The following is a 24,344-nucleotide window of genomic DNA, read 5'->3' on the forward strand; positions in this document are numbered from 1 at the left end:
TAGAGAAAGGTCTGTACATGCATGGTGGTTGTCCACTAGGCGTTCAGAGAGAATCAGTTAGCCATTCCTCCACGCTAAGAAATGTTTTTTTTTTATTAAAAGGACTGCAGAGTGTATAGTCTGAGTGAATAGTCTGCTGCTAGAAACATCGTTACTGCACAGAGAGAGCACTTACTGAACAAACTTTTGCGACGTCATGCAGTCGCCGTAAACCAAGGATGCTTTGTCAGCATCGCCTGTTGTTATTAAACGTAATCTGTATTCTAAGATGTCATGAACGATTTACTGAACACTATTTATAGAGAAAAAAAACACAGTGCGCAGGAATTTTTGAAATCTATTGTTTTCAAGAAACTCATGCTGAAATCCACTGAATTCCGCGCGTTTATTATGTCTTATTCATAACATAAAAAAACGTAAATGTCGATAATCTTGCCGTGGAATGCCCGTCATAGCCCACTGTTAAGATATTGTCTAATAATTTCTTAAAGGTGTGAAACCCGGACCAAACTCGTGACTCTGTCGTCACACCAAGCGCGTGCATTCAGTAGTGAGAGCCGGCTACGTGTTCCGAGAAGCAAGGGATGCATCCTTCCGGGAAGCTTCCCTTTAGTTGGTGTCGCACTCTCAGAAGCGAACTCTTTTCTGCTTGGCTGATGTAGCCCACGAATGTCGCTGCACTCCACAAAGTTTGTGAGTCGGAGTATAGATCAAATAAAAGTAGCACAACAATGGCAGCGGCAGAGAACTGTCTTAATGCTATCCGTGCGTGATCGCGACAGCCCAGCATATACATATATAATGCCGCTAGGTATCATGAGCCAGCGCTGAGAAAGAAGTTGTGACTGGAACGCGCGCTCTGCAAGATGCGGGCGCTGCAGAAGAAGAAGTAGAGGCTGAGGACGCTGGCTTGAGTTTTTGCACGCCATCTTGTCCAGCTGTCTGTCTCGCCCACGCCGAGTACATCTTCAATTGTCTTTTCGTGACAATATCAGCTTAGTCAGTTGCTGATACGTCGAGCGTATTCGAAAAATACGTTTTATCTAACGTTTTTGAGCATAGACGCTTTCAGCCAGACAAGTGCTCGCATGTTTAAACACTGACAAAATGTAACGCGAAGTGCACAAATTAAACTTTATTTCGGGAAATTTTCAAGCTGCTTGATCATAACTTTCGTGGTTCAACTGATCACTGTTGATCGAAGACAACTGCATAGCAAGCAGCAGAATAGTGAACAACCACTGTCATGTTGGCAAGTCACAAGTGTAAAGTCAGCCATAAAGGACAAGACAAGTGACTTTTCAAAAAATAAGGGCGTCAGTATCAGTGTTCATAAATTTTACATGTTAACAAAAGAGTCTGTGTGCATATTTCTGTGAGTTAAAGGCAGGGATGAAAGAAAAATAAGGTTAGGGAAGCTCTGGTGTTCTGTCGTGAGAATGCGGGTGCTGCGAAGGTTTTTAAAACAATTAGTGCTTTGACGATACTGCATCGACCGTCGGGCAGCTTCCATCTGATCACCCTCCATGTGTCTAATATTGTTCCCTAATCAGAAAATGAAATATACGGAACCAATATTGTATGGCTTTCTACGGAAGAGCAGGATCTTAGCAAACAGCTATCGAATCTCGATGACGGCCTAGAAATTCTTGCAGATATTTAACGAGCCTATTAAATCTCTTGCCGGGCACGCCGACCAACATTACATTTTTTTATGAATGCATTTTTATTGTTCGGGAAAGTTTCATTCTTGTCACGTGAAGAGACTGGTGAGATTAGAAAATATGCGGGTGTATTGCGGGTTCGTTTCACGCAGGGCGAGGTAAAAAGGAAATCTCTGAAGGAGGCATTTGTCCGGCCTTTGTCTAAATTGGAATGACGGTGACTCTGATGATGACGATAAATTCTTCTGATAGTTCAACTGCAACAATATTTTAGACCCCGTAAAAAGCCTATAGTTTCAGATAGTGCAGATATGGAGCAGCCTCCGTGCAGTTTTTTTACAGTTGAACTACAAGTGGATGCGTCACGAAGGGCTCACAAACGTAGGCGTTATTTATATGCCGAAACTAAAAAAAAAAAAAATATCGCCATTACCGCTCGCCGGAAGTGACGCATGACTCAGAAAGCATGACTCCTCGGCATGACCTCCGAGATTTGTTGCTGCCTGCGGCTGCGCCCTGAAAAGTCTCCGAGGCGACATGCTTCCTATACGCAAATCACCAGGTGCAGCCATCGTCTTCATAGGAGCTATTTTGAAGCTGCCAATGATAAATTAAACAATTACCGGCCCTGCAGCTTTGCCAAGACAGCTTTAATAGTATATATCTACTCATTTATTGCCAGTTTATCACGGTGGAATTTTGTTGCAGGTGGCCTGTGAGATATAATGGAATTTCGCGCAGAGTTCGTCCAGATTTTATGAAAGTAAAAAAAAATTCAAGAGACAGCCATAGCCAGCTTAATGACGATGGGCACGTGCATAAATGTGACCGTTGTGCAATGTTTATTTTGCGTCAATCACACTAGGTATGGCTGAGCGACTAGGTACGGAAGCTTTGCAAGTGTCAAATACAAATGGACATGTCATTCATGCGAACAGAAATGAAGGCTGGGAAAGCATAAAAGAAGTTAATTGTAATGAACAAATAATAAGATTAATGAAAGTTGACACCCGTCGTAGTTGCTCAGTGGCTATGGTGTTGGGCTGCTGAGCACGAGGTCGCGGGATCGAATCCCGACCACAGCGGCCGCATTTCGATGGGGGCGAAATGCGAAAACACCCGTGGACTTAGATTCAGCTTAAAGAATCCCAGGCGGTCCAAATTTCCGGAGTCCCCCACTATGGCGTGCCTCATAATCAGATCGTGGTTTTGGCACGTAAAACCCCATAATTTTTTTTTTGAAAGTGGACAATAAGATAACTTGCAGCAGGTGAAAACCAAACCCACATCACTCCACATTACGCATCCGCGTTATGCCGAAAATGTGTGTTTGGTAGGTCCTTCTTTTAGAACTTTAGAGATGAAAGCTCTCCTTTTGAAAGTTTTGTCAACATTCTCATATCGATAGGCTACCAACCTATAGCCATTAATAATCACCAGCAATAAATATTTATTATCAAAATACAAACGAAAAATAACGAAAGATGCGATCAACTGGGTACGAAGTGCCCTCACTCCAAAATGGTGCACCCTAGTGATCACATTGCTAGAACTTTATCTGTTTACGTGTGAAAAGTCAACGGCCCGTACTACGCCCTCTACACCCATGTCCTTTTTCTCTTCTTCAGCATATCTTCTCTCCTTCAGATGAAAGCAGAGCGCTTCCTTGACAACTCGTATAACATAAACATTCTTAATTAGTTTTGGGTCAGGCATTCTGGGGAGCCTCGACAGCAGATATGACCAGGAAACCACTCAAACGATTAAGTTTCCGGTGAAACAAGCCAGTCACTTGAGCCAGGATATGGTTCAACGTTTCTTACTGGGCAAATGTTACGATCAATTTATTTTCGTTGGCACATAGTAATGTTCAGACACGGTGTTGACGCATAAAAGTTCTGACGGTGATTTTACATTAAAAGTGTGGCTGCATTAGACTCATCGTCAATTTCAAAAATGACGTGAATACCAATCCGTGACGTGAATACTAATGATCGACCAAACCACAAATGGCCTTTGAGGTCACTTCACAAATCATTTCGGCCGTAGCTAAATTAACCCATGGTTGAAAAGCTTCGCGAAAGCGCCACTAGATTACCGCGCAGAAAGTTGTTGAGTGGGAAGGTTAATATATTTCTTTAATGATCATTCGGCAACTTAGGTTGCGGCAATTTACTGACGTTGTCGCAAAGCCTTTCAACCATGAGTGAAATGTTTTGTGCAAGTGACTCCTATTGATGTTCTTACAGCCTTTGTCAACGAACTCTATCAGGCATGCTTTCAGACCTTACCGTTGTATTTCTTCTCGCTCAAAGATAATGCCTCGCATCGCACACAGTTTCGTTTTCTTCTTTTTTTTTGTATGTCTGAAACAGTAACGCCACACTGTCTTCCGTAGAATACTTATGGTTTCTGCATGCTGGTCGCTTGACGGCTTAAATGTATGCACATACACATGTGTTAAAGTGGTGGAATGTACTCTTTGATTGTAAAAAAAAAATGTACACAGAGTGTGTAGTACATCCATAACAGCAAATAAGAGGTGAAAGTCCGCCTTGGAGTGTAGGAGATTTGCCGAATGAAATTATCGTTTACGTCACGCTAATTGCTTCGTGGCAGTCCATATTTATCCGCGTTAACTAGGCTTTTGCAGTGAAAACAAGAACTGGTGGTTACCTTTGAACATAATAATCCAGTATTCCAGTCACCATTTTCACAAAGCTACACAAGCGAGCACGTATGTCTTGTGGTGACAATGAAAACCTGAAAAAAGCATGTGCCTGTCCTGCCAGGCTTCTCTCCGTCATGCACGTTTAATTTGCGCCGTAATTATCTGGCTAGAGCACTAACGCTACTATACTAAGCAGGCGATTCCGTCGCCAAATGGACGTACACTGCTATAAAACATTTGGAGGTTTCCTTGCTGGCAGGAATCGGCTGTTACGCTGCGCCAGTCGCTGCTGATTGTATCTGATTTGCGGACCGTAGCAGCACCGAGAGGATGCCCAGAGTGCTTAAATCCGCCGCAAAAGCAGCAGCGCTAGATGACACGGCGCATATGCTTCATGCTACGTCCTTCTCTGCGCCCATGTGTCTCAGACCTTCCTATATAGTTGTGCATTTGTAAAGAGCCACCCTGGCATCCGGCGACCGCACAGGCCCGGACTCGTCCTCAGCTTGGTGTCTGGTCGATCTCTTCCCACACGACCGACGTGTCAACAGCCTTTGACTTGGCTGGGACCTCACGGCGCGGCGGCTCCGTGACAGGCTGCTCCGCCTTGCTGCATGCTGCAAGGAAATGAAAGTCGAGCGTGACGCGTTACCGCGAGCGACAGACATCTGAGCGAATTGGCAAGAATTGATGGTTTGAAATGTTAGGTATAGCACAGGTGGACACAAGGGGAACGAAAACGACAATACAAACAGCGATCATCAACCGAAAGCTCGCATTGTGACGGACAAAAAGGAATACAAGTAATGTTTGTGTGTTCTTGGGAAGCCAGCGCCAACCAAACTATCTACGCATGATGTGTACCAAGCCACTGCCTTCCCAAGCGCATGCGCAGATAGTATTTTGTATCTTCCGTCTTTTCTACCACAGTGTAGCCTTTGAGTTTGCGTTGTTCTTTCCGTTCCTCTTGTGTCCGTGCCTTCTAAGCCTAACCCATCAAACCACGAATGCGTGATATGTTAGGCCCATTGCGGATGCGCCGCCTCTCCACAAATCCGCTGTGGACATGGCGTTTTAGCACACCGTTATCGCGTACCGCTCTTAAGGGAAGAAGTACATTATTGGTCCACTGAAGAATTAGGCTTTTAGAGTGTTCAATATTGCAAACGCGCGACCAACGTTAATCGCCGTCTGGAAGGTAAAAATCAAGACGCATTCATGGCATGGTGCCATCTTTTCTCTGTCTTAACTAATAGTCAAAACAGCTCATCTCAAGCGTTCATACTTTGCCCTCAGCATAAAATGAGGCTAAACAATGCCTGGTTTTACCGTTTATTTTTTTTGTTGTTACTATGTAGAGAAAGTAGCTAGAGAGAATTCAAATCGAAGCAGGGAATCTGACGCTGCCATGTTGTGAAGCAATCATGGTAAACTAGGCAGCCACCGCTCCACAGCTTGCTGTATGCGCAAAGCTAAAGCTGTCTAGTATTAGGCACATCTCAGGAGACGTTTGCCCACAGCGACAATCTCTGCAGCGCGGACCGGAAGACGTTTCGATATAGGAAATCATTCGGTATAGTCGCAAAAATATCTTGCAGAGTAAACGACAGATGCACATGATCAAGTGATGATATAAGCTGAAGGAAAACAGTGAATGGTTTATATCTGGCGTCGTTGTGGATGCACTTTTTTTTTCTCGTGACGGTAACGCGAGTCGTACACTATCCGTACACGTGTACTACCGTCGTGCACTAAACCCACACCCGAACACACGCGTAAGTGAACAAAAACAAAAAAAATGCACCGACGATTACGATACTCATTATGCGAAATGTGAGCGCAGCTCTATATGCGTGTTTTCATTTCGCGATGTATTGACTGGCGCGAACAATTTGTCACGTGCGGCACATTGCAGGCGGAGCGAAGTGCGGGAGATCGCGAGAGGCAGCGCGTGGGTGACGCGTGGGCGCGATTCACAGCAGCCACGTCACAGACAGACCTCCGCTTTGTTTCCATATATGGTATCGTTGGGCGCGCTCGCCGCGGGCCACCAGGAAACATCCCATTAGACCACAAATATCCGTCGGATATCCAGTTTAGATCCGAACGTCCTGGGCCCACACTGGTCATTCAGCGGACGTACATGGGACATCCTTTTTTAGCATTAAAGAAAGTTCCGTTTATTTTGTTCCTGTGGAGGTCCTCTGGATGTTCCCCTTTGGATGCGGGAAACGTCCTGCGCGTGTTATCCCTTGGTCGTCCTTTGAATGTAGGAATCTTTTCTACAAATAATGTACGTTAGTGCGACTATTTTTCATTAGATTTTCAACGATGATATGCTGTGAACATATTGCTAACATCGCATGTACGTGGGCATGGTGCTTAACTATTAAGTGGACTTCTATGGGCAAAGAAGAAAACAAAATTAATAGTACAAATAATTCTTCCATAACTAAAGTTTCCTCTCGATGTGTCCTGGGCGAAAAAGAATTATGAACCCAAATCACCAGCTAATGAACATTACGCGGATACCGTTTTATCATGCGTTGGTCATATTACGTAATGAACAATTGCGGAGGGCGTACAGCGGCCTGCCTCCAAGCCCCCTGAATAAAACTAAACGATAACCATATTTTGCCGAGCCAGCCAGCCGGCGAGGATGTCCGCGCTACAGTGTACTAGAATATTCTAGTTCACTATATCCGCGCTTCGAGCGCGCGCCGGCGTCGTAATTTGTTTTCCTAATTTTTTTTTTTTTTTTCTTTTTGTGCTTCCGCTGGCGTCATGACATTCGCGGTGCTGCTCGCGGTTACAAAGAGCGAACTGAGAGGGCGAGCAGCGAGGAGGGTGACTACCCGACTAGCGCCTCGCCACCTGCGTACCCCTCTCCCCTCGTTGTGCGCCTCGCACTGCTCACAGGCTCGCGTTGATCCCGCCGCCATACAGAAGGCACGTGGCGCCTTTATGTGCACTTTTGTAGCTGTGATTGTAGTTTTGCCGCTGTGTACGTTGGCATTGTAACAGGTGTTATGTGGTGCTGTTCGGTGGCGTGCGAAGAGCTCTCCTGCAAAGATGTGAGTATTCATTTGTCACCTTCGATTTTCTTTGAAAATGGGACGTACCGCCATTAGGCGTGTTAGGAAGCGCTTGGTAGTTTCCGTTTGCCTTTGTTTCGCGCTATCTCGCGCCGCCTGCGCTACGCGTTTCGACGCGAAGTGTGTCGCGTCCTGTAGGACTGTACGTCTCCGAAAAGGCTTCTCGAGAGACGAAGAAATGTTTGTCACTTCTTGAGTGCGCAAGCGAGCACCCGCTGGAGGATGAACGTCCAGAAGAGCAACCGCCAAAGCATGTAGCCGGAGTTTCCCGCGATGTTCCGAGAGAAACTGCATGACGCTGTCATTTACGATGCAGTGTACTGCGGCGAGCATCAGCGCGCCGATTTCGCAATGAATCTTTATTATTCCTCTTGAGTGCATTTGTGCTAATTGCTTGCATTATTCCGCGAGTTTGCTTCAATTGCTATGCCATGTCTGAGATCCACGCTACAGCAACTGCAAACACGACTTGGCATGTGCTTTTTCATAGCAGCGTTGCCTCCAAATATGTATTTGAGAAATAGCAGTCCAGCAGTATGGAGCGATTTATGTCAATTTGTTTGGTACATACTGCACACAAATTAGGGTAAACAAAATGTACCATCAATTCAATATCTATGCAAATGTTGAGTGCTGATGGAGATATCTGAGATTTCCTTAGCTATGTGAAATTCGGTAAATACTGTTACATGAGTACAGATGAAAACAATTTGTCCTGTGGTCTTTACAAGATGCATTGGGGTTTGTCAATGCTTGCTATTGAAGAAAATGTGGTCGCTATTGAAGAAAATCTAGTTACTACACTAACAATATATGTGGGTTGATTTCATCTGCTGCAACAGTTTCCCCAAGGAAGCCCAACAAATGTTGAAGATGCCATCAAATCATGGCTCAGACATGCACCGGAAAGGGCATCAGGCACCCTCAAACACACGAAGCCTGCAACGTCTGTTGAGGACTCAAATGAAGGTATGTTTTTGAATGGAACTATTATTGCAATTGTCTTCATCTGCTTCTCACAAGAGTAATAGAGCAACCTTCAATTCTGAGCATTTTGTGCCACGGTTCAAGTCCTTCGGTGCCTTGAATTTAAAATAATCTCTTACTTGTTCCTTTGGACATGTTTTATTCTGTGGGAAGTGGGGACAGTTAAAAGTACAGGTGATAGTTGGTGTGGACCTCCTGCCCGGCCTGCAGCCTTGTTCGCACAATTTTCTTTGCCTTGGTCAGGTGATAGTGTATGTTTCTCTTGCTGGGGAGAATTTTAATATCTACTATATATAGGGTTTGGAATAATGTGGTGGTATACCGGGAAGATTGGATGGGGTGTGTGCCGAGTAATCAGCAGCATTGGCAGCATGGCCTTGAATACAGTGTACTCTCAACCAAAAATGTTTACGGACCAAGAGATCTGACAAAAGGCTGATATCTCGGCAGCCTCAAAACGCAGCATGGTATTCCCATTTCCAGCTTCTACTTGTATATGCGAACAACATTGTGATGTACGGGTTTACTGGCTTTTAAGGGCTGCTCGGATATTTAGCGTTTTCTGAGATCCCATGGTCTAAATTTCATGGTCGATAGTACATTGATGCACCTTACAGCTGGGACTTGCACTATAATTATGTCTATCACTTCACAGGCTTTCATTGCCTTGTGAATTTTTTGGAGTTCTTAATGGCCATGAATGAGTCTATGCTTTTAGGTGCTAACTCATAGGAGCAGATGCAACACGACCAAGAGCCACTAAATAACATGTGATAGGTGCAGCTGGTTGCTTTCCTGAATGTTGTATGCTGGCAGCTAGTAAAAATGGATTTCTTTCTTGCCTTTCCATCAGATGCTGAATGAGTACCCTCCTTGCCCGCTGCACTCCAATCCCATGCCAGTGCCATGGCATTCGTGTGCCCGATTACAGCAGCTACCAAGTAGCTAAATAGTACCTTCACAGCAGTGTTGTTACTTTTTCTCTTCTTATTTTAGCATATGTGTTAAGCAATGTGTGTGATCAATGCTCACTATCCAGGAAGCATGTTCACGTTCGGTGTAAGATTCACTTGTGTGGGCTTTCCACTTCATTTTTCATTATGGCAGGTTCTGATCAGTAGCAGTTCTAGTCAACAGGTGATTTTGTTGTCAACAGGTGATTTTGTTGTCAACAGATGATTTTGATGGAGAAATTAAGATACTAATTTGTATGTTTGTTTCTCTTTTTTCTATGTGTTAAGTGAAGCAATGTGTCCACTCAGTGCTCATTATTTAGGAAATACTTTGTTTCTTGATAAGAGGTTCATTTCTGGGAACTCTTAGCTTTGTTTTTCACTTGGGAGCTCATTATTCAAAAAGCACATTCATTCTCTCCATATAAATTTTATCCTCGGGTCGTTCAGCCTGGTTAATTCTTACTCTTTTAGTCTTTGTTGTTATTGATGTTCAGTAGTTCCCTCAGCAGTTTTTCAACACACATTTTACCCATGTTGATTAGTGTGCTTAGTGGTGGTTGCCTTTAAGCATTTCTAAAATTGAGTCTTGATTATCCCATCTGCTTTTTTAGTTACTTGCATTGCAATTTTTGTGTTGCTGTTGGACATTTTCAGTTGTGTTTTGCAGAGTACTAGCACTATTGTGATGTGTCTCAGTTGATTAAGTACACATTTAATTACATTTGCCTTGTATTCTTCTCAGCCTGAAAAGTTTTCGGTGCTGTATAGTAGTTTTCTTAGTAATTTCGTTTGCAAATTCCGTGTTGACGTCATATTTAAAAAATGACGTGGTGACCTAATAAGTAGCATGGCCGCTTGTGTTGTTTGAGCTGTACCTGTTTATTTTTTTCATCACGTTTATGTAATGACAGCTTGACGCAGCATTTTTAGCCATTTTATATGGGTTTTGTAACAATATTGGCAAACTATTTTGCACTGTTAGTCTACTGTGCTCAAATATTTTGATGTTGTGTTGCAATAAAATATTTTAACAAGATTTGTCTTGTTGATTATGCATTGAGCTTCCTTAATGTGCAGGACATATTAACAAAGCTCCTGCCGTGGTTTGTGAAGTACTATGATTTTAGCGTATGCATGGTATTTTCGCATGGCTGGCTTAATGGCTGTTGTTCTATAACGTAAAGTTTCAGCTTTCCCGAAATACACAGGCACCCAGATATGGTTAGTTTATTTCTTTTGTACTGCCTTGTATCCTTTGATAAAAGTTCTCTTCCCAGTTCAGTGCACTAGACTTGGTCCTTTGCTAAGCCATGTGGTACAGTTCATGCTGTGGGCCCTCCTGATGAAGCACGGAAGGCTGATGACGAGCCTTGCTTTTCAGTTCTACGTACACAGGGTAATAAAGCCCCACTACTCGCATTAGTGTGGCTTCTTTCTGTACTTTAGTCAAGGATATTCATAAATTACAGGTATAGCTTGCACAAAGCTTGACTAAGAATTTAAAAGGAATGTGCCTCCAAACGTCCAGTGGACATCCTGCAATTGAAAATATAGTCCTTCGGACATCCACTGGTCATTTTGCTTTACAAATGTTCGTATCTAAACATCCAGTGTACATCCTGCACTTCACAGTGTCCTAAAGGTATACTATTTAGGACATCCACTGGACGTTTCATATAGGAAAAGCTTATTTTCAAATATCCTGTGGACATCCGAATATCCGATTTTGATGTACGATGGACGTTTTTTGGATGTGCATTTTTTTGTGTCGGACGATCCTACGGACATCCGTAGTACATAATTGGGACTTCTGGGGATATCCGACGGACGTCAAAATATCCGTTGTTGGATGTCCTTTGAACGTTCGCTGGAGATCTGTGGTCCAATGGGATACGACGGTGCGCTATTCTGGCACCATCTCGTATAGCGGTTGTCGCCCGGCTTGCGCGGCCCTACGCTCTTCTTCTCGCGCTTTTGCCATACTCTCGTCCTCCACTTTCCGCCTCGCGCTCTCTTCGCTATAGACGGTTTCATGCTCACGATAACAGCAGCGAGCGCACCGCCCCCAAGAAACTTCCGGTCACGTGCCTTATCACTCTTCTATATTTTAACGCATGGTTGCTTCTTTGCCAGTTACACTTTGCAGCTACGTCAGAGGGTAAAACCGGAAGCCGTGCAGGGCCTATGTTTGTAAACAGTGAAACGGTCTATAGCCGTCTTTTATCGCCCGCTGCGCTCCGCGTTCGCTCTTTCATTCTTCGTTATGGTAGCTCGCTCGGTCACGGTGAGGGACAACGCCGACGCTCAACGCAGAAACAGGCGCCGAAGAGCTGCGCTCTAAAACATGTGCACATACATATACGGAAAGGTGCATGCTTGAGGAAATGAGTCGGCGCAGGAGGCATGCAGGGCAATTGCACTCACTCTCACTGGGCACGGACATGTAGACGAACTTGACAACGCCGCCGCAGATGCGCAGCGACAAGGCGTCCTCGCTTGATAGAAAGGCACGTGGCTCGGGCCGGCTCAGCGTGGCTAACACAGATGACGTGGGTTGCGTGCCGTCCGTCACCGTGAGCGCACTCGTGGCGCAGTACTTGCTCTTGCTGAACCGCAGGTCGGTCACGAACAGCGCCAGTCGCTCGCCTGCGCTTGGGTCAGGCGCGCGTTAGGGGAAAAAAAAAAACTGCATGTCATCAGGGTACATTTTGCATCGCTGGTGAACACTATATTGCTTCGCATGGCGCGGCTTAGTCTTAAGAATAAGGCCCAGTCTTTAGACCTGTAACGAGTGCCGTACAAATCTGAAGCGATGAGCGGAATCTTGCCACAGTCACGCTTAAGTGCCATTTCGGCGTATATTGGATATATTTATTTACTGTATTCCTTAAATACGAGGGAGTTATATCAAGGTCAAATTTTACTTTGTATGCTCAAATGAACTCGGCAGAGGGAAAGCGCAAGCGTGTCGTGTGGCGGTGTGCGGGAGGCATGTAGCCGCAGAACACTGGGGAAAGTGTCTGTCATTGGGTACACCCTCCACATTGTCCGCATCGGAGCTGCTCTTTTGGGGACGAAATTCCCGAAATCCTGTGTTCTCAGCACTTACCCTTGGGCGCGTACACATTCCAGCTGCACTCGGACTCGTGTTCGTACAGCTTGGGAAAGCCGAAGGACTGCGACACGCCACCGGTCCGGTTTGCGATCACCATGGTCTCGCACACTGCGAATTCGACATGGCAACGATTCCGTTCAGCTAAACATGGCCGGATGAGAAGGGATCCGAAGTATGCTGCCACTTCACGATTTATTTTCGGTGTTTAAAAGGCACATTCAGTAGGTGCTTTATTTCAAGTGTAGCAAACTTCAACTGTCCCACATGCCGCGCTTGGCGCAGCAGCGGTTGTGCTGTGCTGCGGAACACGAGATAACTGGAACTCCGAACTGCCGCGTCCGCATTGATGGAGGTGAAATACAACTTTTGATGAGCATTACAGGCTCCAAGATGTAGTGGCGCACCTACAGGGAGAGAGGTTGCTGCTGTTATTCGCCCCCCCCCCCCCCTTTGCAGGTCAACTGACCCAGACCCCTGCTTATATATATATATATTTAATATATATATATATATTAATTTTGTGCTTCAATGCATAAAGCGACATCTTGTTAAGAAACCAGCTGGAACGCCAATGCATTTCTCCGCAAAGTTTGTGAATTAACATCTCGAAACTGCTGTCATCCTGAGAATTCGTTCCAAGTGGATCCGCCTTATGAACACCACGGCTACAATTTGTAAATTGCAATATGGGCCATCAGGTAAATACTTTAAAATTTAATTACTGAACTTTTGTTAATTATTTGATTATGGATTTCTATTTCTTGTGCAAGTAATGTCTGTCTCTTCGAGTGGACCAGATCATGAACTAGAATTGTGTTGTCTGCCACAGGCAACCTTTAAGGAGTTTTGAAAGTGTTCACTGAAACACCCTGTATATATTCTCTTAAACAGCGTCATGGTGTTTAGGCCAAATTTCACCACAACCCCTGCCTCCCCCTCCCCCCCTTAGAAAACAATTCTGGGATGCATTCAACTACAGATGACACAACTATCTTTCACTCTGACAAATGTGTAAGCAAGCTAGTTTCGAACCTTACTACTTACTTAAACAAGGTATTAAATTGGTGCAATATTTACCAACTTAATGTCATCATCATCATCTTATATTTATGTCCACTGCTGGACGAAGGCCTTTCCCTGTGATCTCCAATTGCCCCTGTCTTGCGCTAGCCGATTCCAACTTGCGCCTGCAAATTTCAAAACTTCATCACCCCACCTAGTTTTCTGCCGTCCTCGACTGCACTTCCCTTCTCTTGGTATCCATTCTGTAACTCTGATGGTCCCACGGTTATCCATCCAACGCATTACATGGCCTGCCCAGATCCATTTATTTCTCTTAATGTCCATTAGAATATCGGCTATCCCCAGTTTGTTCTCTGATCCACACCAATGTATCCCTGTCCGTTAATGTTAGGCCTAACCTTTCCAGTTCCATCGCTCTTTGCGGGCCTTAACTTGTTCTCGAGCTTCTTTGTTAACCTCCAAGTTTCTGTCTCATATGTTATTACCGGTAGAATGGAATGATTGTACACCTTTCTTTTCAACGACAGTGATAAGCTCCCAGTAAGGATTTGGCAATGCCTGCCGTATGCACTCCAACCGAATTTTCCTCATCATCATCATCAGCCTATATTTATGTCAACTGCAGGACAAAGGCCTCTCCCTGCGATCTCCAATTACCCCTGTCTTGCGCAAGCTGAAAAGGGTAATTTGGGTAAATTGGGTAACCCAATTTTATTCTTCTATAAATTTCTTTCTCATGATCAAGGTCTCCTGTGAGTAATTGACCTAGATAAACGTACTCCTTTACAGACTCTAGAGGCTGACTGGCGATCCTGAATTCTAGTTCCCTTGCCAGGCTATTGAACATTATATTTGCCTTCTGCATATTAATCTTCAACCCGACTCTGACACTTTCTCGGTTAAGGTCTTCAATCATTTGCTGTAATTCGTCCCCATTGATGCTGAACAGGACAGTGTCATCTGCAAACAGAAGGTTGTCGAGATGTTCGCCATTTATTCTCGTTCCTAAGCCTGCCCAGTCTAATAGCTTGAATACTTCTTCTAGCATGCATTGGAGAGATTGTGTCTACTTGCCGGACCCCTTTCTTGATAGGTAATTTCCTACTTTTCTTGTGGAGAAAGAAGGTAGCTATGTAATCTGTAGATATTTCCGAAGTTATTCACATATGCATTCTGTACTCCTTGATTACGCAATGCATCTATGACTTCTGGTATTACTGAATCAAATGCCTTTTCATAATCTATGAAAGCCATATAGAGAGGTTGATTGTACTACGTAGATTTCTCGATTACCTGATTGATGACATGAATGTGATCCATTGTAGAATATCCCTTCCTGAATCCAGCCTGTTCTCTTTGTTGGCTGAAGTCAAGTGTTGCCCTGATACAGTTGAAATTTATCTTGGTGAATATTTTATACAATACTGAAAACACGCTAATGGGCCTATAATTTTTCAATTCTCTAACGTCTCCCTTTTTTTGGATTAGTATAATGCTTGCATTCTTCCAGTTCTCTGGTACACTTGAAGTCGTGAGGCATTGTGTATAAAGGGCCGCAAGCTTTTCAACCATATCTCCTCCGTCTTTTATTAAGTCGACTGTTATTCCATCTTCTCCAGCCGCTTTTCCCCTGGTCATGTCTTTCAAGGCCCTTCTAACTTCATCGCTAGTTATAGAAGGAGCTTCTGTATCCAGTTCATCACTATTTCGAATGGAAGTAGCTTGGCTGTTTTGTGAACTGTACAGCCAGTATAGAATTCTTCCGCTGCTTTTACTTTGTCATCGATATTGCTGATTACCCTGCTTATCTTTCACTGCATAAATCTTGCCCTGTCTTAAGCCAAGTTTTCTTTCCACTGATTTCATGCTTCGTCCATATTTTACAGCTTCCTAAATCTCTTCCACGTTATAATTTCGAATGCCCCTTACTTCTTGTTGATCAGTTTTGATAGTTCAGCGAATTCTATCTGATCTCTTGAGTTTCACACTTTCATGCTTTGTCGTTCCTTTATTAGGTACTTTGTTACTTGGGAGAGCTTACCTACTGGTTGCCTTGGTACCTTACCTCCCACTTCAATTACTGCTTGTGAGATCAGCCTAGTTTCATTCCTTACCTCTATGTTATCTTCATGCTCCTGTTCTAAAGCTCAATATAACTCCCTATGAACCTGTCTAAAACTAAATTTGTTTTATTCACGTCACACCAACGCTCATCCCCATTCATTCCTCCGCTCTACCTTGGTAATAACCTTATCGCCCTTAATGCTTCCTGTAACTTTTTTGGTTTAGAATTTGATTCTATAAATTTTATCAACACATAGCAAACACTAGGCAGTAGGCAAACTACGGAATAATGAAACCTTTAAAAGCTCGGTATGTATTTAGCCATGGAATACTACTTTCTTTAAACTACTCATTTATCCATTCACATGTAAACTATTACATTACATGCTGGAGTAATACGTACGCTTCCCACTTACAATCACTGCCAAACAGTTACTACGTAACTACAGTATTATTACTGTAGACGAACTTATTAACTTTAATCTTGGTACGTTTTTATACCAACAACTAGAAAACTTTCACCGCAACCGTCTGATACCTCGATCTTGTCTAACGAATACTAACCTTACGCGATTTGCATTAAACAAGAATTTTATTCTTCCTAAGGCACGTACCAATTATGATAAGCAGAGTGTCCATTTTTCGTCCGTTTCCTTCTGGAACACACTACCTCCTACTATTAAGTCATGTAAACCATTTGAATTTAAACGAAAACTGAAATACCATATTTTATCATCCGCGACCACTTAATTCGGCCATTTCTTTTCTGCCTCCAAATGTACACTTTGTTAAGTACGTTAAGTATCTTTGCTACTTTTTTTAGGTTTCTGGCATTAATTGTTGTAACTACTTGTATATATATATATATATATATATATATATATATATATTTCTACTTATACGCTGTACAGGAGGTTCCATGACAGCCTTTGACTTCGGGACCTCCTCCTGTATAATATTTCTTTGTGCGGTATCTTTTCTAATAATAATAATAAAACTTCATTCATTACAGAAGTCCAGGCTGTGTCGCCACACGCCAACAGACACCGAAACTCCCCGGCTGGGCATGCAGCCTCAGAAATTCGCCTGGAGCGACAGCCTCCTCAACATGCTCGCAATCGCGGCTAGATGGCGAGATAAACGAGAACGCGCTAAACCCGGGCCTACAATAGCAAAGCAACTAAAGTGTTTCCCTCACTGTGCGTCTGCATGCACGCACGCTCAAGCGTGTGTACCTGATCGAAAGCGCAGTCTGAAGTGCGTGTGGGAGTCGCGATGCTCGACGTGTAGCTTGACACGCACCTCGTTGTCGATGCCCACTACGGGCGGTGGAGGCTCGGCCGCACAGCGGCGGGGCATCAGCTGCATGTGGCTGCCCTGGTTCAGGAAGTAGGCCTGCGCCAGGACGAAAGGGTTACAAAGACCCGCGCTTCTCAGCTCGGTGCTGGAAACTTGCTTACGTAAAAACGACGACTTTCCGAAGCAGTTCTGTCTAAATGGGATCCTGTAGCGCTTTTTGAACATCGGAAAAAAAATTAAGCAAGTGTTACACCTTTGTAAAACGTGAAGGCGAAAGCCTGTCGCTGCACCGAGTGGTAGTGGGCCAATGCCGTCAGCGCCCTCGCCGAGGGAGTATGGGAACGCTGGCATGATGAGCGGCACTGGAGCCAGCTGCGGTGGAAGCCAACGACGAACGCGCGAGCAGTGGCAGGAGCGCGAGGGGCAGTATGGGAGCGCTGGCATGATGAGCGGCATCGGAGCCAGCTGTGGAAGAAGACGACGACGAACGCGCGAGCAGTGGCACGAGCGTGTTTCTGTGACCACGTGACGTTTTTACTCACAAAAGCATCGAAACTGTTTTTTTTTTTCAATGTTGTTTGGAGGTCCTTGTGTGATGCGACATACAAGGCTTTTGCCTTAATATAACTCACAGTGACTAGATGGTGAACACCTTACTCAACCACACGCAGCAGGAAACCTACAAAATCGCACTGAAGATATCGCTTGTACTATACAAGAGAAACAGTTTTTTTTTTTTAATCTTGGAATTCTGGTGATATAAAGCATTTTCGAAAACTTTTTTTGTGGCAGGACACTCCTGTAGTGATGACCCTTCATGTGTAAAGGTACAGTCGCACGTCGCTATGAAGGTTATGTCGTACAGTCGCTATGAAGGTTAAAGCGCGACCGTCGACCGTTCCAGCAGTTGTTCTACAGGAGGGCGCTCTCTGTGCGAGAGAAAACGATATTTCGTGGGCTCTTTTCCCTTCTTTGCTCTTCCATGAAGCGGTTGCCACTCCCTTTAATTTGCACTTGCGATCTGCTTATGCTTTTTTTTTTCTTTATTCGACCACTTGTTCTTTTCGAAACATAGCCTGACACTTCAGATTTATGAATTAGATACGATTGTCGAAGCCTAAAGCGGTAACTTGTGGAATCAATTATCCTTCGTACTACTTTAGTGTGCTAACTCCTTGCGAGTTCGTCGCCCCTAATTATTATTTTACACATACATTTATCCTTATCACTTTTGGACGGTATGATGTCAAAATGTATGCACGTGCATTTCTAGCTGTCAAGTTTCCCTACTTTACTCTTTTTGACATTTGATTGTGCCGGTGCCACATTTCCATTGCCCCCCCCCCCCCCCCCCGTTTTTTATGTATTGTTGACGCTTTTCGCGGAGCAGTTTGATATCGAGCAACGAGATGGTGCTTTCGGCGGCGCGCCATACGTTGCCTGAGCGAAAGCGCACGATTAAGAAACCATCACCGCTTCTGCCGTATTTCTGAGCGATCAGCTGTCGGAAATGCAACTGGGTTTTCACTCGCGCACTGTGCTCAATTCATGCTGCAAAATGTGGAGCGGTGGATTGAAGTCGAGTGCAGTATTTGGCTGCAAAAATAGTGTCTGACATATTAAGGAATGGAACGAGTATGTGTGACCAAGTTCACGGACCGTTGCTGCGCACGGATAGCCTCTGTTGCCGGCCCTTCTCGATGTACGACTTTCCTCGTGAATAAAAAATGCACTTATCCGCCCGCATTGTATCATTAACCTCCAGAGAAAAGGCTTCAACCCCGGAACGTCGGCAAGAGTGAGTACCGCTCGTTAAACAATGACAAAGGGAGTAGCGCCGCTTTCTCACATAGTAAGTTTCGCGCACGTTATCTACACACATCGACCTCAACTCGCACGCAAGCTTACGAAAACTCTATCGCCAACCTATTAAGAATATGTGAATGGGTGCACACTTGAATCAGTGCGCCAAAGCATGGGTAACAGCGACTACACCGACAGCACACGAATGGTCGAAGCTGAATGTTGCGTGACGGTTCACAGGAGTAAGCGAGTTACGAGCAAAAATACATCTTGGCTACAAGTTACAAAGTACAGAACAGCTACGTTCTAAGACTTCTGTGCAGCAAGAATACTGTATTTACTAGCATAATGAACGCACCTTCTTTCCAGAAAAGTATGCGCAAAATTGTGGAGTACGTTTATTATGCGGGGCAAAATTTTGAGCGATCTTTTTTCCGCAGCCACCTCCAAAAAAGTCGCAGTTTCGCCCGAAAAGCGAACCATCGATTGCAATAGCAAATGCATACACAGCTATACAAAGTAAGGATGGTAGCTTTATCGGCCGTATAAACTTGCAAAGTAATTTAAGCAGCATGGTGTCGGCGTGCACAGGCAAACATGAACACATCACACTCGGTGACCGCGGACACTCGCTGTCAAAACGCTGGCATGAGGAAGCGCGCCTGCAACAGCGAGCGAAGTGACCTTCCCTTAGTGCCATGTATCGCTTCAACGCAAACTGAGCGGCGAGAACGGAGCGAGCACAAAGGTATAAAATAAGCCACCGTCGTACCTAGACTCAGCCCCCGACGCACATCTCTGTCAAGATAGGGCGCGCGCGGCCGCGCAGTTGCTGCGCCGCCTCCCCCCCCTCTCACCGGCGCCATGCGCGCGACGAAATACAGCGCGTTTCTTCCCCACTTTCCTCCCTCGAACGTGGGAGATAGAGCCGCGATCGTCGGGGCCGACGGCAATAATGCGCCTGGAGTGTCCATATGATTGCTAGCGTAATAAAAGTAGGAGACACACGCTACGATTCGGCGACCGATACGGCGTCTCATACAATCGTACCTGCCTGTCACGCCTTATCAGCTTCCGAAAATAATCCCACGAAAGCAAGGACAATTAAGAATGGGCCCTCTGGTGCGCCAGCGAACGCCGGTTGCTGTCCAAAGACCGAGTCAGAGCCCAGAGTTGTCAAAACACAACAAAATGTATTCTTCACACAAGGCAGTTACACACACACACACACACTTGTAAACTTAGGCTAGATACAACACAATACAATGTGGATACCCATCTGAAGATGGGTATCCACAAACACAGGAAAATAATTAACGACATGCTCTAAGAGTCCAACACGTAAGTACAAGATGAATAGGAACACTAAGTGTACAATCGTATTCACCCGTGCTGGTCTTGGAGTCAGACGATCTCGGCGTAGCTCGGGGCAAATCTCGAAGAAGGAATTTCTTTCGGAAATGCAGACGCTCGATGAACTCGTCGACTAGCTTGCCGGGGAATTCCCCTCTTCCGCAGAAGGTCAGTATCCACGTTGCATTTCTTCACCGGAGCGGTCTGATCCCTCTGATCACCGCACGACGTTTTATATCCTTCACAGGCGTTCTCGAACCTTCCTATCGGAGTCCTGATCCCGTAGCATGGCCAAAGCCTGGGAATCTTCCAGTCAATTCTCGATCTTCAACCGCCGCCGTCGGAACGTCGTCGAGGGGAAGGGGGGGGGGGGGGGTGAGGACTCATCCTGTTTGCGCACGCTCATGCTGTAGTAATCTCTCTTTCGAATTGCCGGGTGAAAGGTGTCTCGGAGCCCGTTATCTCTCTCTCTCTCTCTCTCTCTCTCTGGTTACCATCGTTTCATCTATGCTTCTAGACGTCTAGACTCCGTTGGTCGCGTCGGCTGTTTGAGGAGTATGCGCTCTCCCTCTCTGTTGAAGCTGCCGCGGGCCCGGCGTGTTTCTTTCGCTGGCTTGCGTGACACGCGGCGCGCGCTTTGATTACGCGCTCTTTTGTGACACCGCCGGATGCCATATCGGACAACGAATCGTACCGTGTCTCCCCTGCTTCACGCCAGCAAGTTGAGGGTGCGTTTATTACGCGAGTAATAAACAATTTTTCTGACGACTTTCGTCGTAAAAATTAAAATTTTGAAGTTGGCGGTGCGTTGATTATACGAGTGCGTTCATTACACGAGTAAATACGGTAAATATATTGCAACGGAGCACACCTGCGAGCGATTAGGCCGAAAATAATCAGGTAGTGACCGCACCGACTAACTTCACTGTGTCAGAAATGGGTCAAACCAAAGAGAGCAAAACGCACTGATCCTGATTCAATTCATAAGCGGAAAGCTTGGATAGCTTAGATTTTTAGTCTCGTTTTTAGAACAAGCACCACATACGCTGCTCGTGCCGTTTTGACAAAGCTTAATGAACTTCGAAAGCGCTTTTACATGTCCTCTGAAGCTGTGGCCAAAGCTTCGTGTCGACCACCGAGTCAGCGTCTACGATATCTCCCGAAACAGAGGTTTCCGGAGCCACACCGGGCGTCATCTACACCCGTTGTAAACACGGAGGCAAGGGAAGCAGCTGAGGCAAGCAATGGACACGTCACCATGTGATCAAATATGGCAGCGCCCACGGGATCGCCCCGAAAAGTGTCAATATGCGTGCATTTCCTGTAGTCGCGCATTTTTGCGCTATCACGTGCCCTGTTTAGATACATGTCTTGATCAATTCGTTTTTAAGCCAGCAACAGTGCGGTAATACGTGCAATCATACATCATTGTTACCTTATACAGGGTGTTCATTTTTAAGTTTTACGAAATTTTTAAAAATCGCATGTGGCAGGTAGCCTAGTTATTATCGTTGAGCTGGGTTATTCGAAGAGGCGGACATTAGTAGCACGAGCAATCGAAACACATATTCAACTATTTAACAAAAAATCACTAATTAACTTCTTAGTTAATTACTTTACGACACATATCGCAATTTACGGATTGTAGCCGGTGAGTTTGCAAGACAGATCCACCTAAAATGAATTACCAGGATGACACCAGTTTCAAAATATTATTTCCCAAAGTGTGGGACAAAATACATGGGCGTTCCAGTTACTTTTGTGCTTCAATGTATAAAGCAGCATTTTGGTAAAAAAAGTGGAACAACATTGCATTTTTACGGCGAGTTTCATGGCGCATATCTCCAAACTGGTTCATTCTGGAAATTCATTCCAAGTGGATACGCCTGACAAGCTCACTGGCTACAATTCGTAAATTGCAATTGGTGTCGTAAAATAATTAAGAAGTTAATTATTTTTTGTTAATTAGTTGAATATGTGTTTCGATTTCTCGTGCTACTAATGTCTGCCTCATCGAATAACCCAGCTCAATTATAAGAATTATGCTACCGGCCCCAGGCAATTTCTAAAAATTCTGTAAAGCTTAAAAATGAACACCCTGTATATCCTCACCGTTGCATGTGTGTTTCATTTAGACGAAGGCCGGTCCCGCGGCCGAAACGTCGGTAAAGTCCTGTTATTTTTCCTACGTGCCTATATTCTTTGAACTATTTCTGTGCCAGATCCTGTGATCCGGATCTATGTTTCACTAATATATATTTATATATAAACTTATTGAAGCAAGTACCCTCTTGCATCGTTTCAGTATCAGAATACTACCAATGGTAAAGGGCATGCCACCTTTTAGGTACTGTATAGCGTCAGGAATAGGCGAAGGCAACTTGTTTGCGGACAGAATTTATTTTATTGCGATAGCAATTATATGGACACTACAAAGCAGATTTCTGCCGTCGGCGTCGCCGTCGCCGTTGCCGTCGCCGTCGCCGTGAGGTTCCGTATGACGTCAATGGAGATGAAATCGTCGCCGCGCACTGCCGAACGCTGTATAGGCGAGTGAAAGGGCGCGAGGGACGCGCGCTTTCACGGGGAGTGAACGCACGGCGAACAAACGCGCGTTCTGTGCCGTGCTCCCAAAAGGCTGCAGAAGTAGGCGTCTCTTTCCTCCTTTACCATCACCATATATGTAGAGCAAACGCGCCTTCTTCTGACGCACGAAAGGCCGTGGGGGGTAGGGGGAGGGAAGGGAGGCGACGTTTAGCTGCGGCACCAAGTGCCTATTTATATCAGAGGCTCCGGCAACAGTCACCAACGCCGCACGCATTTTGTGCGAACGCGGGCAAAACGCCGACGGCGTCGACAACAGTTCTGCGTGTTGCCGGTGCTGCTGCATGTCCAAGTTTATACAGCTAATAAAGCTACTATCATTACTCCGTATAGCTCTCTACAAATTTGCTATCGCAATTGATGCTTCGCCTTTCAGGTGAAACTGCGACAACTTTTTTCGTAGAACTTTTTCGTAGAAAAACTTTTTTCGTAAACGAGCCAAAATTCGTAAAATTTACGAGAAATTCGGGATACTTAGCAGGTATCCTGTTACCAATTTTACGATTGCACTATTTTATCGCTCTCGCTTGATTATTTTATTGGCATTGTATCATTTTTCCACTTTTATTTATTTCACCCCATTGACGATTCCTTGAAAATCGCTCGCTGCAGCACACTACACCTTGCTGCTTCCACTTGACACGAATTCGCGATGATCTGCATGGGCCTTAAATTTATACTTGAGGAGTGCTTCGTCGTGGGCTTTGCAGGGGTTGGTGTGGCAGCGCATTTCCGATCTTCAATATATTCGGGCCCAAGTTAGAATATCCGCGTTGGAACTTTCGGATGCTTTGTATCTAATATAATTTTAAGCTATTCCTGCTGTAAGAATAATTTACAATGGCCGTTTTATTGCATCAGCAATAAGACACTAGAGGCGCGTTCGCCCCACCACCATCGTGCTGTCGCGGTATCTACGCGCATGCGCGACCCGCGCGTGTAGGGTTAGAAGGGATATACAGAGACGTGGAGTGCGTTTATCTGCAAAAGCGTCAAAGCCAAGTTATTGCGTCAGCAATTAGGACACTAGAGGCGCGTTCGCCCACCACCATGTGCTGTCGCATGTCTGCGCACATGCGCGACCCGCGCGTGTAGGGTTAGAAGGGGTACACAGAGACGTGGAGTTCGTTTATCTGCAAAAGCATCGAAGCCAAGCTATTGCGTCAGCAATTAGGACACTAGAGGCGCGTTCGCCCACCACCACGTGCTGTCGCGGTATCTGCGCGCATGCGCGACCTGCGCGTATAGGGTTAGAAGGGGTACACAGAGACGTGTACGTTTCTGCTCAAGAAATGCAAACACATATTCTACTAATTAATGGTAATTCACTAATTAACTTTCTAATTAATTACTTTGCGGCACATGTTGCAATTTACGAATTTTATCCAGTGAGTTGGCAAGGCGAATCCACTTAGAATTAATTTCTGAAAACCCGTGGCATATCTCAAAACCCGTGGCATCCTCAATAGTTTTTCCCGGTGGATTCGCCTTGCATCAGTGGGCCGGAATGTAGTGAAGTAGATTTGAAAAACGAACACACGAATGACCCTTTATGTAACGGTTTTAGGGAGGGTGGGGCGCTGCGATTGACCCCCCTCCCCCAATCATTAATGCTTACGTTAACTGCCTGTGTAAATACACCCGTCTGGCGGTGCTGTGTAGGAAAGCATCTGTCACACCTCCTCCTTCGACACCCTCATCTACTCAGCA

General features: G+C 45.1%; 1 protein-coding gene across 1 annotated transcript in view; it reads right to left on the minus strand.

The window, feature by feature from the left end:
* Nucleotides 1-4,184: 4,184 nt before the first annotated feature.
* LOC119457387 (cubilin-like) overlaps nt 4,185-24,344 on the minus strand; it is a 41,938-nt gene continuing 21,778 nt past the window's right edge. Inside the window, exons 8-11 of the mRNA XM_037718973.2 lie at nt 16,811-16,970; nt 12,483-12,596; nt 11,798-12,019; nt 4,185-4,952 (exon numbers count right to left, since the gene is read on the minus strand). Coding sequence (XP_037574901.1) covers nt 4,837-4,952; nt 11,798-12,019; nt 12,483-12,596; nt 16,811-16,970 — 612 coding nt within the window. The 3' untranslated portion in view covers nt 4,185-4,836. The remainder of the gene's footprint in view (nt 4,953-11,797; nt 12,020-12,482; nt 12,597-16,810; nt 16,971-24,344) is intronic.

This window comes from Dermacentor silvarum, chromosome 1 (assembly GCF_013339745.2).
Source record: "Dermacentor silvarum isolate Dsil-2018 chromosome 1, BIME_Dsil_1.4, whole genome shotgun sequence".
In the NCBI taxonomy this organism is placed as follows: Eukaryota; Metazoa; Arthropoda; class Arachnida; order Ixodida; family Ixodidae; genus Dermacentor; species Dermacentor silvarum.